Below are 13,261 nucleotides of genomic sequence, written 5' to 3'. Positions count from 1 at the left end.
AGCATCACCTCTGGAAGAACAGAGGAACCTCTCAGGTAGCAAACTTACAAGATCAAAGTACTACACTTTTAGATGCTATTACTGGCTATCATTCTCAATGACACAGAAGCTAAAGGGGACCAGAATGGTAATTCCATCTTGCTTATTGAAAAGAACTGCAGATCAAAATGTAAGTGGGACTATATCTGTTGTCTGCCCCAAATGATAGAGTGGGCTCATAGATTAGTTAGTGTCAGCAGAGGAGGCTCCTGAAAAACGCTGGAGGTCTAAATTGCCTGTAGGTTGCACAGAGAAGATGACAGGATAGTAGCTGCTGGTCAGGCTGTTTTGCTCAGTAGAATAGACCCACAGGTATCAAGAAGGAGGAAGAAAGCCACGCAGTGATCAAATATCCTAGAACTAGCTAGGACTGACTTGCTTCTAAAGACCACTTAGGAGACCCGCTTGCCAAGTGGGGCTTAGGTCTGAGCATGCTAGAATGGTTCCCTCCCTGCCAATCTGGTCAGGAGACTCTAATTGAACATAGGATTATGTAGGATAGTGGACAGGGAGAGAGATAGCAGGGAACACATCTGAATGGAGGTGCCAAATCCTCAGGGTGAGAAGCATCCTCCTCCTGTCCCTCAAATCAACCTGATTCAACCCCTGGCTTTAAAAATCAATTTTCAGACCTTCAAAAGAACCTGGTAAAATAACAGTGCATTCTCTTATACCTTAAAAAAGGGGTGGGCTACTTGTCTCTTATACTATATCTATCAAGCCCAGCCAGAATGTGGCTCTGGGAGTTGCAAATAACATTCCAACAATTGTGTTTAGCATGAGAAGAGGAAGACAGTCTCCTCCAACGCAGACAGAAATGAGCCAGTGCTGCCTGCACAGGGTGGCCCTCATGTTAGCTGAGCAAGTTTTAGCAACAGCTTCCTGCAAACCCTGCATACTACACAGGTGCCAGAGTCACCAAAGAACTCTCAGAACAAAGATGTGGGGATCAAAAAGAAGCCCAATGATGGAAGTCTGGGACAAAGAAACAGAAACTGGGGCAAGGATTAAAGAAAACAAAGCAAAATAATATTACCCAGATAAATGGCTGGAGTTTCTACCTCAGGACTAAAGTCTTCTTGCTTTTAAGTCTATAATCTATAAAAATTCCCTTACGAATGTAACAGGACTGGGAGTAAGAGAAAGACTAAGAAATCTTGCCTGTGTTCTGAGAAAAAAGGAGATTTTGGCCCTCTGTTTTTGTTTAAGTCCTTAACCCCAAGGTGCTGTGAGAAACTGCAGCTGATGCGGCTAAGAATTCTTTCAAGACCTGTATATCTAAGAAGGAAAAAAAAAAAAAGTATCAGTAGAGATAAATTATAAAGGAGGAATACAGAGATTAAGAAGATAGAGGTTAGAAGATAACAATGATTTGTTCTTAGGCCAGTCCTTTGGGTACCCTGTAACAGACTCTCATATTTCTTTTTTTTTTAAGACCTATTCCCTTAACTATCTTACCCCCTTTACCCCAAAAAGTGCCAGATCAGCAATTAAGAGGTCTGAATTCTAGTGTCAGTTTTCTAAAATCTTACCAATTAAAATTTTGCCAGCTTCCTTGGGTGAACCTCCAGCCTTCCTATATGCTACCAGCCTCTGCTTTCTGAACCTTGGATGGTCACAATTTAGGCAATCTCAGGCAAAGGGCCTGGAGTGAAGTAAGAGTGCACTCTGCAAAAATCCACATGAAGAGGTTGCTCTCTGTACCCCAAGTACTCTTCAATTGCCTTTCTTTATAGCTAAAAGAACATGAAAACCAGCCAATGCTATCAGCAGCTGGGGGGAATGAATCAGCCAGTTCTACTGTACTACAAAAAAGAGTAAGTTTTACATCCCTACTATTGAACCAGAGCCCTAGGGTCTGTGCCCAAACTTACAGAGTAAAAATAATAAAACACTTCGGAGCATGCAAAATATTTGCTACCTAAAATGAATTCAATACACAAATTTTTCATGTATTTTAACATTGCAAATGTAAGGAAGCAGAACAAAAATGTTGGTTCTATGCATTCAAATCAGATTGCAGATGCTACTAACAAGTCACCAAAAACCACCATGTATGTGCAAGTCACAAATATGGAGAACAGCAAGTTTTAATATTCATGCACATTGTCACATGCAGGGAAGTTTACTGTGCAGCAAGAATAGGGGCATATAAAAGAGAAACATCGATCTTTTATTAAATAAGTATCTCCCTTTTTGCTTCTCCTTTCTACCCCAGTGTTTCTCTTCAGTGCTCCTTCCACAGATGGCCTCATCTAAAAAGGCAGAACCGCCATTTTCCTCATACATCCAACCAAAACACACTATTTCTCCACTTTTTAAAGGCCCACTCTATTGCTTTAGGTTTCTCAACTTTCCTCACATATGAGAACAATCTCTTACCATTTCTATAACTAGATATACCCAATAGTCAACCTCACAGGCAAAGAATTACAGACTCAAGAGCCAGTCCATTTTGTAGCCCAGGAAAGTTAAACTACACTACAAGCTATTATAGCAGCAAAGTTAGGACCAGAATCCATGTCTGTCCTCCAGCCTGGGCTCCTCCCACCACGTATGGTGTGCCGTTCTTTCTTCCTCTATGATTGCCCTTCTCTTCTATATGAGCTGTACTTTATTTTTTCAAATATGTGGCCTCTCCCCACCAGGGATCTTCAAGGGGAAAACAGAATTTAAACTAAGATTCCTTAAAGGCAGTTCCATTTGTAGAAGAATAGCAAGTAGTCTAAAATCACTTTCAAATCCTCTCTAGCCCACCAATTCAATGTCTCATAGCAACTTACTTTCTTTTTGCCCCTTTCTCCTCCATCTTCTACCCGCCAGGTAACTCTATTTCCCTCTACAATGCTTTTCCTAACATTAATTCCACCAAACTCATGCTCAAACAATGCATCAAACACATTCAGTGCTATTAAACAATTCCTCAAAAGGCCAAAAGTTACATCATGGGCACTAAAACCCTTTAGAGCATCAATCCAAAAAAGCAGAAGAGCAGCAGTTAAAAATTTTAACAGACATGCACAGGTATTAAAGATCCACAGTACTGTCACATTCCAGATGGATCTGATGTCATCATATCTTACTATATTTACCTCCTCAATTCTTTTTGGGTGTGCATGTGTGTGTGCATGCATGCATGTGAATTACTTTTAAGCACCAGAATTTAAAAGAGGGATAATTTCTACCCTTTTAAAAACAAATGCCCTTTTTATAGCTTGAATAGGAATTACTAATCTTCTATACACATAATGCAGTAAAAATGGCAGTAACAGAGTGAAAATAAAGTGATGAGTCTAAATCTGAAATCTGTAATAAACTATGGAATTCCTCCAATCAGAGGAAGATGACTGTCATAGGTTAAAGACCCAAACTATTGGTCACCTTTGACACGTACAAGCCTCTAGTATTGGTTTCAGAGGTCTCCACTGGTATATGAATGGTACACCAAAGTACATTTAACCTCATTCTGGTGCATGGGGAACAAAAGTACTTACTGTACTACAGTTAGACATTGGGAAAATGTGAAGAAATGCTAAGGAAAGGTGTTTCCAGCTGCTACACTTCCACTTTTTTCCTAAGAGGCACTGACAGACCAGCCTGGAAACAGAAGTTTTATTGTCCTCTTAAATACTAATATTGATTTTACAAATTATTTCTGGTTGAAACTTGGTCTACCTTTTTTGAAGGTCACAATTCTGTCTGCTTATGTGTGAACTGGTGGGCTTTATCCTCGACCCCATGAATTGTTTTCACCATAGCATAACACTAGAACTTTGGTAAGAGGAAAGGGATTCATGCAGAGAGGACACATTCTGCTGATTTGCAAGGTGAGCATCTGACACTCAAAACCAATCTGCTCCAAGCACAGGTGCAGCAACCGTCTAGGATTCTCATGCTACTTACTGGGATTTCAGAAGCAGCAGATTGAGAAGCAGTCTATTGAATTACATAAAAAAAATTGTTTTAAACTTTTATGAATTCCACTTAAACACTTACTTGTTTATAAATTATCTAAGAGCTTCAAAGAAATATGCCCATAAATATGTAAAAATATGGTTTGGAAAAAGCACAGAATGGGTGCAATTCATACCTTAAATGCTATACATGAACTCTACTGCAGAGCTTCTTTGCCCTAGGAATTGGAATTCGATATTCCGTGAATGTGTGTAGATTAAAGTAATGATGTTTATGGTACTGAAATCTACAAACACATTTTACTAAATGTGCTGTGAAATTAAAAGAGAACACATGATACCAGGTAGCTATTTAAAACTTGATGGTAAGTCATTTTCTAAGTGCTAAATGTGTTGACTTAAGCATACAAAATGATGCAAACTAGAGCACGGGCCACACCATATACTGGCACATTTGGGCGTTGATGGTTTAAGTGTGTTTGATGTAGATGCAGTAACCTTTAAAGCGGGCCTCCTGATCTCACATATTTTACTGAACTACTTATCTGCTTAGGAAAGGAAAGAGGGAAGGCGGGAAGGAAGAAGGGAGTGACATCACCACTACCAACTCTCTGGTCTCTAGCCAAGACATGACACAGGAGGGGCCACTGTTTCTTGGAGTAACCCTAGGTTTCAGGAAACTTACCACTAACTGTGATGAGATTAATTTATTTGTATGGAGAAGTTCTAGTCTCTCTCAACCTAAAATGTTGAAAGTCACCAATGCCAAAATACTTTTGCACAATCAATTTTCTGTGCAAAACCATTACCACTATCTTGGGCTTTTTAAGTGATATGCAGGCTCCATGCCTTACAGCAGAAGTCCCCAACCTTTTTGGCACCAGGGACTGGTTTCACAGAAGACCATTTTTTCATGGGGAGAGGGGAGAAAGGGAGGCAGAGCTCAGGTGGCGATGTGAGGCTGCCCCAGTACCAGCTGTGGCCCGGGCAGTTGGGGACTGCAGCCTTAGAGGGTTATAATGTTAAGTAACAGAGAAAACACTTTTGGATAAAGAATTGGATCAAAAATAAGAACAGTGGTAAGTTTCCTTAAGCATTATATCTCAATCACAATGGGGACTAACAATTCTAGTAAACAACCTACTCACACGGTTACCCTTAGAGACAATGATGACACAGTCTATTCACACAGAAATATATTGTTTAAATATGAGCTTTAAATCCAAAGGCAGGGGAATGGTCTATTCATTTAATATTTACTGAATATCATGGCACCAGGAGACATGCTGGATACAAAGACAAATAACCAAAATTTACAAGAATCTGGTAAATGTTGTATTTTAAAAGTATGTTCAAGGTACAGAAGACACCAGGAGAGTGTAATTAACTGTCAGAAAGGGAACAAGGACTAAGAAAGGCTTCACAGAAGAAATTATCACCGAACTGAGTTATGACAGATGAAGAGAAGTTAACTTGGGCAGGAAAGAAGAGAGAATGCAGAGGTGTGAGGTATGGCTGAGTAGTACAAGGAAGCTGGTTTTACAAGTACAAAGAGGAGAAAGGGGGAAAGGAGGGAAGCAGACAGAAAAGCAGACAGAAAAGCTGGCAGGAAGCAAAGATCACAAACAGCCTTACATCACACCCTGCTACTCAAGCTGATCTCATAATAAAAGTAGTAAAGGAAATACTGAAGAGCTTTAAGCTGATGAGTGACATGATCAGTTCCATGCTTTCTCTCCAACAGACCTTATTCCCATATAGATCTAAAAGCAGTCTCTGAAATACTTGGCCATCAATTAATAAACTGATAAATACGGAATGATATGTGAAAATGCAATGATATGAAACTATCATTCCTACATGCAATTTAATCACAATTTCATTGATTCCAGCCATTCGAACATTGAAAGAACAAAATTAGCATTAGGAAGTTCTATTAATCATTACTATCATCACTTCTACATAGCTGCTAGGGAATTTTTGGTTACCAGGACTTTACAGGAGTTTCCACCCTTTCCCTCCCCATCACAACCACTTAAATCCAAATGAACCCTTCTGAACAGAGTGCTATACAGTATGAAATAACAGCACTGCCTCTTTCCTTGATAACTCTCGTGTGTCCTTCCAGCTAATGGACAGAAAACTGACATAATAACAGCTATGACCACAGCTAGAAGCCAGAAAGAATGCAGGCCAAAACTGCCCCTGGACATAAATTCTTAACTACAAAGAATAAGAAGTAATAAATGCTAATTACAAAGAAAATGACAGCCACTGAGTCTTTTGACAAACAAAAAGAATGTGATTGAGGAGCTGAATACCTTTTTGGACTGCTAAGTAAAATGAACAAGTTTCAAACAATCCCAGAATGAATCCAAAACATGATCTGAATGGAGTTATAGTCGTGAGCTATTATAAGGTGTCATAATACACTTCTCTATGCTAAAGCTGAAGTGCATAACGTCACATTACTGGCAAGTAAAGAAGGAAGAAGGCATTCATTTGATGCAAGTACATGAACTTTCAGGCCTTTGTGGGTTTCATTTAAGACTACTAAATGATAGCAGCACACTGGAAGAACCAGTTCACTGAGAGGACCCTCATACTGGAAGAGGGTAAATGTACTCTTGAGAATTGAGAGCCTTTCTTTTCTCCAGTAATATATAGTCCATTATGCAAATAAACATTGTACTTAACATCTACACTTATACCACTAAGGAGCTATTAGAGTAACTTCATCCTATAATGAGTCTGCAGTGAGCTCAAAGTACATCTCATCATCTGACATTAAGGCTCAGGAAATTGTCTCAACTGAGGCAGTTGGTAACTGCTAAAGATTAAGGAATAAAAGCCTATTCAGCCTTTTTATACCTTTATAAAGCATAATGATATAGCATCTAGTGCAAATCATTCAAGGTTAACTCAACAATGGACACCTCAGCTGACAACTACATGCATCTTTTAAAATCAGGCATAAGAGCTGCTAGCTAACCTAGTGTCCCTTGAGTGCCAATTTAAGAGAAAAGCAGAGCACACAATGCTTTCACACCTAACTTTGTATGACTCTCCTTTCTTCAAGAACATTAACGAGTTTCTTTTACTTCCCTTCTCCATCCACCCTAGGAGGAAAACAGTCGGTAATCACTTACATTAACAAGAGACTCCTTGAACTTGATGTGAAGTCTATAATTAGAAAGGGCAATGATGGCATCCTCAGCACGGCCCACATACTCTGTGCTCTCTCCATGAAGTTCAAGGAAAGGGACCTTCAAAATGGAAGAAAAAACCCTTCAGAGTTCTGAAGTAGTAAATCAAAGTCTTCAAACATGGGTCAGGTGAATGACTGGTAAATCCTCTGCCACCCAAGTTCAACATACAGTATGTAAGTGGGTAAAGAATCTAAAGAAGATAGCTTTATACCCACCTAATTCAAATATACCTACCTAGTCATTCAAATTCTAGACTACTAAAGGAATGACACAAGAGAAGATCATCTTAAACCGTAAATTCTCAGGAATAAATCTTGATAAAATGAGAACTGTTTTCCAGCTTGCATTTCTACTGCATGCATGGTTTAGGAAAACATATTACATAAGTGCATTACTTCAATCCATTAGCTTCACTACATAGCTACTATCATGCTAAATAAATATATTACAGTCAAAAGTGGCCTGCAATTACCTGAAGATTCTCATCCTCCCGGATCAGCTGCTTCCTGGGAAAGATCTGATTGGCCTGGATGCACTCAAGGCTGTGCCGAGTCTCTTCATCCTGGAAAAGCACAAAACCTTAAAATAATTTCAAAGCTTCCAGGCATCCATATTTGGTTCTTCTGCCATGTCTACTAGCATAATCATAATGACAGTCTAGACCAAAGTGAATAGGCAGAAAAGCTCAAGGAAAAAATATTCATCCTAAAAAGTGTTCCATTCAATATATTAGGTGACTGTAGCTTAAGAACACATTGATCCAGAAAGTGTCAGAGCTTAAAAACATTTCTATTAGGCACTAACACGTTGTTAGTACATTACTTTCAAGAGAAACTAAGACATAGTGCTTTTTTTCCTCTCAAATTCCTATTTTTGAGAAATATATACTAATTATTTAAGAATAAAATGTGATGTCTGGAATTTGCTTCAAAATAATGGGGGGAAGGTTGTTAAGGAAGAAGTGAATAGAACATAAATGAACAGGATTGTCCATGAATTGATAACTGATGAAACTGGGAGTTCACCATCTAGACCATTATGTCTACTTTAATTACATGTGAAATTTCCATAGCAGAAAGCTTTCAAAAGATTTTTAAGAAAAAGCAAGCTTAAGAACCGAATGTCCCAAGTAGAACCACTATTCCTCATTTACTCTGCCTTATATTATGAAGTAGACCTATTTCTACTAAGGCAATTTCAAAAGCAGCAGCAATAAATTCTCATCTACATGGCACTTAAACTAATTATGATTTGTACAAAAAAGTGACCGTTTACATTATGAATTTTTATGATATAGGAATACACAAGAGAAATGCCATCTATTAGAAGGCCTGACTATAAATGATAACGGCATCTGTTTACACAGCAATTTTTGAAAGAGCAAAAGTCACGTCACGTTCGACTGACAGCACTAAGAATTACACCCACTAGTTACTGGTCATTTCTGTATATTCGACTTAGCACAATTTCAATAATTTTGTAAATCTTCCCCAGAGGGGAAAAATCCCTACCTATAAACAACACTTATGGTTTTACCTAACAGCAAATATACTCATAAAAATGGTAATACTCTAACTAGGGTGGTTCTCAAAATGAAGTCAACAGAATCTGACTTCACAGGGGCTCTGTGAGGTCAAAACCACCTTCATAATAATATTAAGGCATCATGTGCTTTTTCTTACTGTGTTGACGTTTGTACTAATAGTGCAAAAAGAATTGCTGCATAAAACTGTCGGCACCTTAGCACAATCTAGGCAGTGGCACCAATTTCACTAACAATGACCTTGATAAAGCAAGGAAAAATTATTTTATTAAATCTTGACCCTTAAGTAGAAGTCTTCTGTATATCGGAAATATAAGTACAACACCTCTGCTGCATACTAAAGTGTTACAGGTGTCTCAAGGTAAGGCATTTGTGTCAATCACAAGCTGAACTAGCCATTTTTTCATTAAATACCCTTTCTAACTGGAAGAACTGATGGACAAACTATGGTAATTTAGACTAGGGCATTTGGCAGATCTTTTCGCCAAATGACAGTGTTAGCTGCCAATGATAAAGCTTTTATGCAAAAATTAGATCGTGGAAAACCTGTGACCTCCCACCATGAACTTGACAGTTGCCCAATACTTGGGACTTTTATCATAAAAGTGGTAGTGATGTTATTAAATGTTGCTTTTAAAAAAAAACTATATAATGAAATGTGTCAACTTTAGAAGATCTACATTATTCAATGAACCCATTACTTTCCTAATAACCAATGCATGATGTTACCAAATCATGCACGGATAAAAGATCCATTTAAACTGTAAGAAAGACTAATAATGGCTTTAATGTAATATAATATAAAAAGTTCACTGACACGGTTTCAGATTCCACACTGCAACTAACCCTAAAAGAATTACCATTTGTCAAGTTTTAGTGTAGTATTAAAGAAAAATATAAACAATTATCTGGGAAAACAAAATATTCTTCCCTTTTCTAACTACACATCTGTGTGAGGCTGCATTTTCTTCACATATTTCAAACAAAACATTGTAACAGATTGGATGCAGAAGTAGATAAGAGAATTCTCTGTAATCTATTAAGCCAAGCATTAAAGAGATATGTAAAAATGTTAAACAATGCCACTCTTTATATTAATTATCTTTGGATGAGGAAAAAGTTATTTTTCATCAGAAATGTTATGTTACTAGGTAATTGCTTTATTATTGTTATTTTTTAAATATTATTTTTCAGATTTTTTTTTTTATTTTTCAGATCTCTCAGTTTTAATTTCTAATAAGATAAACAGACATACCCCACATAAACAACACCTCTGGAGAGGGGAAGGCTCAATATATTAAGAATGTAAAATAGAGGTCCTGAGACCAAAGAGTTTCAGAACTTCTCTTCCACTATAATACTAAATACCAATTAGAGCTGCCTCATTCCAAAAGTCAGGCTTTCCCTAAAACCATTCTCCCCATGCTAACCTATGATGGAAAAAGCCAAACAGACTTGAATAACCACCACCCACCCACAAATCCAGCACCTTTGCTACTAGCCAACTCGGCCCATCCCAGCCCTTCCACAGGGCCATTTTATCTTGAGGCACAAGCTTTTTAAGGGCCTTTTAAAAAGTTTGATATTTAAAATTTAGAAAGAAATGAGTGGCTTCAAATTATGAAAATAAAACTTTTACAACTTCATAAATTGTCCATGAAATCCAACAAATTACAAAACTTCAGTCACTATTAAACACAGACTATTATTATTTTAAAACAAGCTGTATGTTAGTGTCACTTCCCTAGGATTATTTATAATTATACTTAACCAAATAATTTCAAAAGCAAAATCGTAACAATCTTTTCAATTTATTACATAGCAAAAAGAAATGTTTAATGAAGTTGATATCTTTTAGTAAGGTTGATAGGATGTGGCCTGGGATCTCCAAAAGTATAATTATCTAGGGTATGCAAGTCTGTAAATGGCTCTACTCCTATAGACACCAAAATAACTTGTTAGATGCAGACTTTTGTACCCATCTGTACCATTTTATCCCTTTCCTCTCATTTCCTGAGGTCAATGAATGAGTGAAGGAGTAATAAGGGGCAGAATCATATTTGAAAGGAACCCATTTTTTCTATCTTAAGTGCTAGCCTTTTTATAAAGGCAATTCTGTTTGCATTCTTAAGAGGCAGTTCTTGACTTAAAGAACACTGAGTAATTACACTTAAAGAGAACTAAACAGAAAAGATGTGAGGAATCTTGAATTTAGGGAGATTTTTTTCATAAACCAATAGGGGGTAGGTAGAAAATGCTATGAAAACATAAGGGTCAGGGAAGCTTTTAAAAATTATTACATATAAGAGTACACTTTAAATATACCTTCCCAGTTATTTTTTTTTTTTTTTAAGAGATAGAATCTCACTCTGTCACTCAGGCTGGAGTACACTGAAACAATGACAACTCACTGCAGCCTCAAACTCCAGAGCTCGAGCAATCATCCTGTATCAGCCTCTCAAGCAGCTGGGACTACAAGCGTGCACACGACTGCACCCAGCTAATATTTTTTCTTTTCTTTGAGACAGGGTCTTGCTCTGTTGCCTGGGCTACACTACAGCGGCATCATCATAGCTTGCTGCAACCTCAAACTCCTGGGCTCAATTGATTCTTTTGCCTCAGCCTCCTGAGTAGCTAGATCTACAGGCACACACCACACCTGGCTAAATTATTTTCTACTTTGTAGAGATGGAGTCTTGCTATGTTGCTCAGGCTGGTCTCGAACTCCTGACCTCAAGTGATCCTCCTGTCTCAGCCTCCCAAAGGGCTAGGATTACACACATGAGCCACCACCCAGGCTTGCTTGCTTGCTTTCTTTTTTTCTTTTTTCTTTTTTTTTTTAAAGATTCCGGGTATTGCTATGTTGCCCAAGCTAGTCTTGAACTCCTGGCCTCAACGGATCTTCCTGTCTCAGCTTCCCAAATTGCTAGGACTACAGGTGTGAGCCACCACACCCATCTTGGGCTAGCTTTTTAATTCACATAAATGTATAAGGCCTAAGCTTTTATTCTCTTTAAGATCATTTTACAAAGGTGCCCATAACTTTTTTTTTTTTTTTTTTTGAGACAGAGTCTCACTCTGTTGCCCAATCTAGAGTCCCGTGGCGTCAGCCTAGCTCACAGCAACCTCAAACTCCTGGACTCAAGCGATCCTCCTGCCTCAGCCTCCCAAGTAGCTGGGACTACAGGTATGCACCACCATGCCCGGCTAATTTTTTCTATATATTTTTAGTTGTCCAGCTAATTTCTTTCTAATTTTTTAGCAGAGACGGGGTCTCGCGCTTGCTCAGGCTGGTCTTGAACTCCTGAGCTCAAACAATCCACCCGCCTCGGCCTCCCAGAGTGCTACGATTACAGGCGTGAGCCACCGCACCCGGCCCCATAACTTCTTTAAATGATTCCCTGACCTAGTTTTTTGCTGACCTTTAGCACATAATTGAACGTAGCAGGCTTAACAAAATATAAAGAGAAGCCATTTATTCATTCTTGCTGGCACACTCACCTGGGTGCTAATCCAGACCAAGGCATGTAACCTAAGTAGCTACTGAAAACAAATGATTTTCAACATAAGAGAAATGAGAATTAGGCCAGCAAGACAAGAGCATGAAGCACTTATTTTTCATAGTCAAATCAAATCAATGTTCTTTTTAAAAGGTATTGTCTTGGTAGGAATTAAAACTGAGAAAAGGGCCGGGCCCGGTGGCTCACACCTGTAATCCTAGCCCTCTGGCAGGCCAAGGCGGGAGGATCATTTGAGCTCAGTAGTTCGAGACCAGCCTGAGCAAGAGCGAGACCCTGTCTCTACTAAAAAATAGACATTATCTGGACAACTAAAAATATATAGAAAAAATTAGCCGGGCATGGTGGCACATGCCTGTAGTCCCAGCTACTCGGGAGGCTGAGGCAGTAGGATTGCTTGAGTCCAGGAGTTTGAGGTTGCTGTGAGCTAGGCTGACACCACAGCACTCTAACCTGGGCAACAGAATGAGACTCTGTCTCAAAAAAAGAAAAAAAAAAAAAAAAGCTATTGTCTCAGTTCACATAATCTGTAAGGCTGCAGAATTCTTCCCCCTTGTACATAAAAATGCATTTAATCCTCAAGGGCTTAATTAACATTAGGACCAACTCCACTGACTTTCTAGACAAAAGTTTATCCAAAAAACATTTCTCGGCTAAACAGTTGAATTTGGTAATTGAATTAACAGCCTGTATTTATTACAGTTTCTGTAAATTTCATACGTGAAAAAAGGCCAAACTTGAGATGGTTAATGAGCGCGGAGTTGGAAAGAAAAACTGGGAGGTACTAGTCTGATAAGAGTCTTGGAAACAAATTTCTCCCAAGATATAAGCAGTAACTTATTAGTATTAGAATGTATTCCTCATCGATTTCCTGGTATTGCAGAGGAACAGGAGGTATTGTGGAATCTGGCACTTCGTAGTCTCCACCCAGCTCCCTAAGGTCAGTGGGGTCATCTATGAAAAAAAGGACCAGTCACCACAGTTCCAGGCCAGTTTATGCTACTGGCTAAACTATGTAGTTAAGAGAGATAAGTGCAT

At 38.5% G+C, this 13,261-nt stretch overlaps 1 protein-coding gene across 6 annotated transcripts in view; it reads right to left on the bottom strand.

Moving 5' to 3' along the window:
• The window catches only part of MTMR3 (myotubularin related protein 3), a 124,252-nt gene that overhangs the window by 37,060 nt on the left and 73,931 nt on the right, over positions 1-13,261 (bottom strand). For 5 of the 6 annotated variants that reach the window (XM_045534430.1, XM_045534433.1, XM_045534434.1 and 2 more), the window contains exons 3-4: positions 7,635-7,724; positions 7,103-7,219 (exon numbers count right to left, since the gene is read on the bottom strand). In XM_045534430.1, coding sequence (XP_045390386.1) covers positions 7,103-7,219; positions 7,635-7,724 — 207 coding nt within the window. Of the gene's footprint in view, positions 1-7,102; positions 7,220-7,634; positions 7,725-13,261 lie in introns of those variants that run through there. The other variant, XM_045534436.1, reaches the window with a different exon arrangement.

The sequence above is a fragment of the Lemur catta genome, chromosome 21 (genome assembly GCF_020740605.2).
Source record: "Lemur catta isolate mLemCat1 chromosome 21, mLemCat1.pri, whole genome shotgun sequence".
In the NCBI taxonomy this organism is placed as follows: Eukaryota; Metazoa; Chordata; class Mammalia; order Primates; family Lemuridae; genus Lemur; species Lemur catta.
The sequence above is the reverse complement of the archived record's forward strand: the minus strand, read 5'-3'. Positions and strand labels throughout refer to the sequence as shown.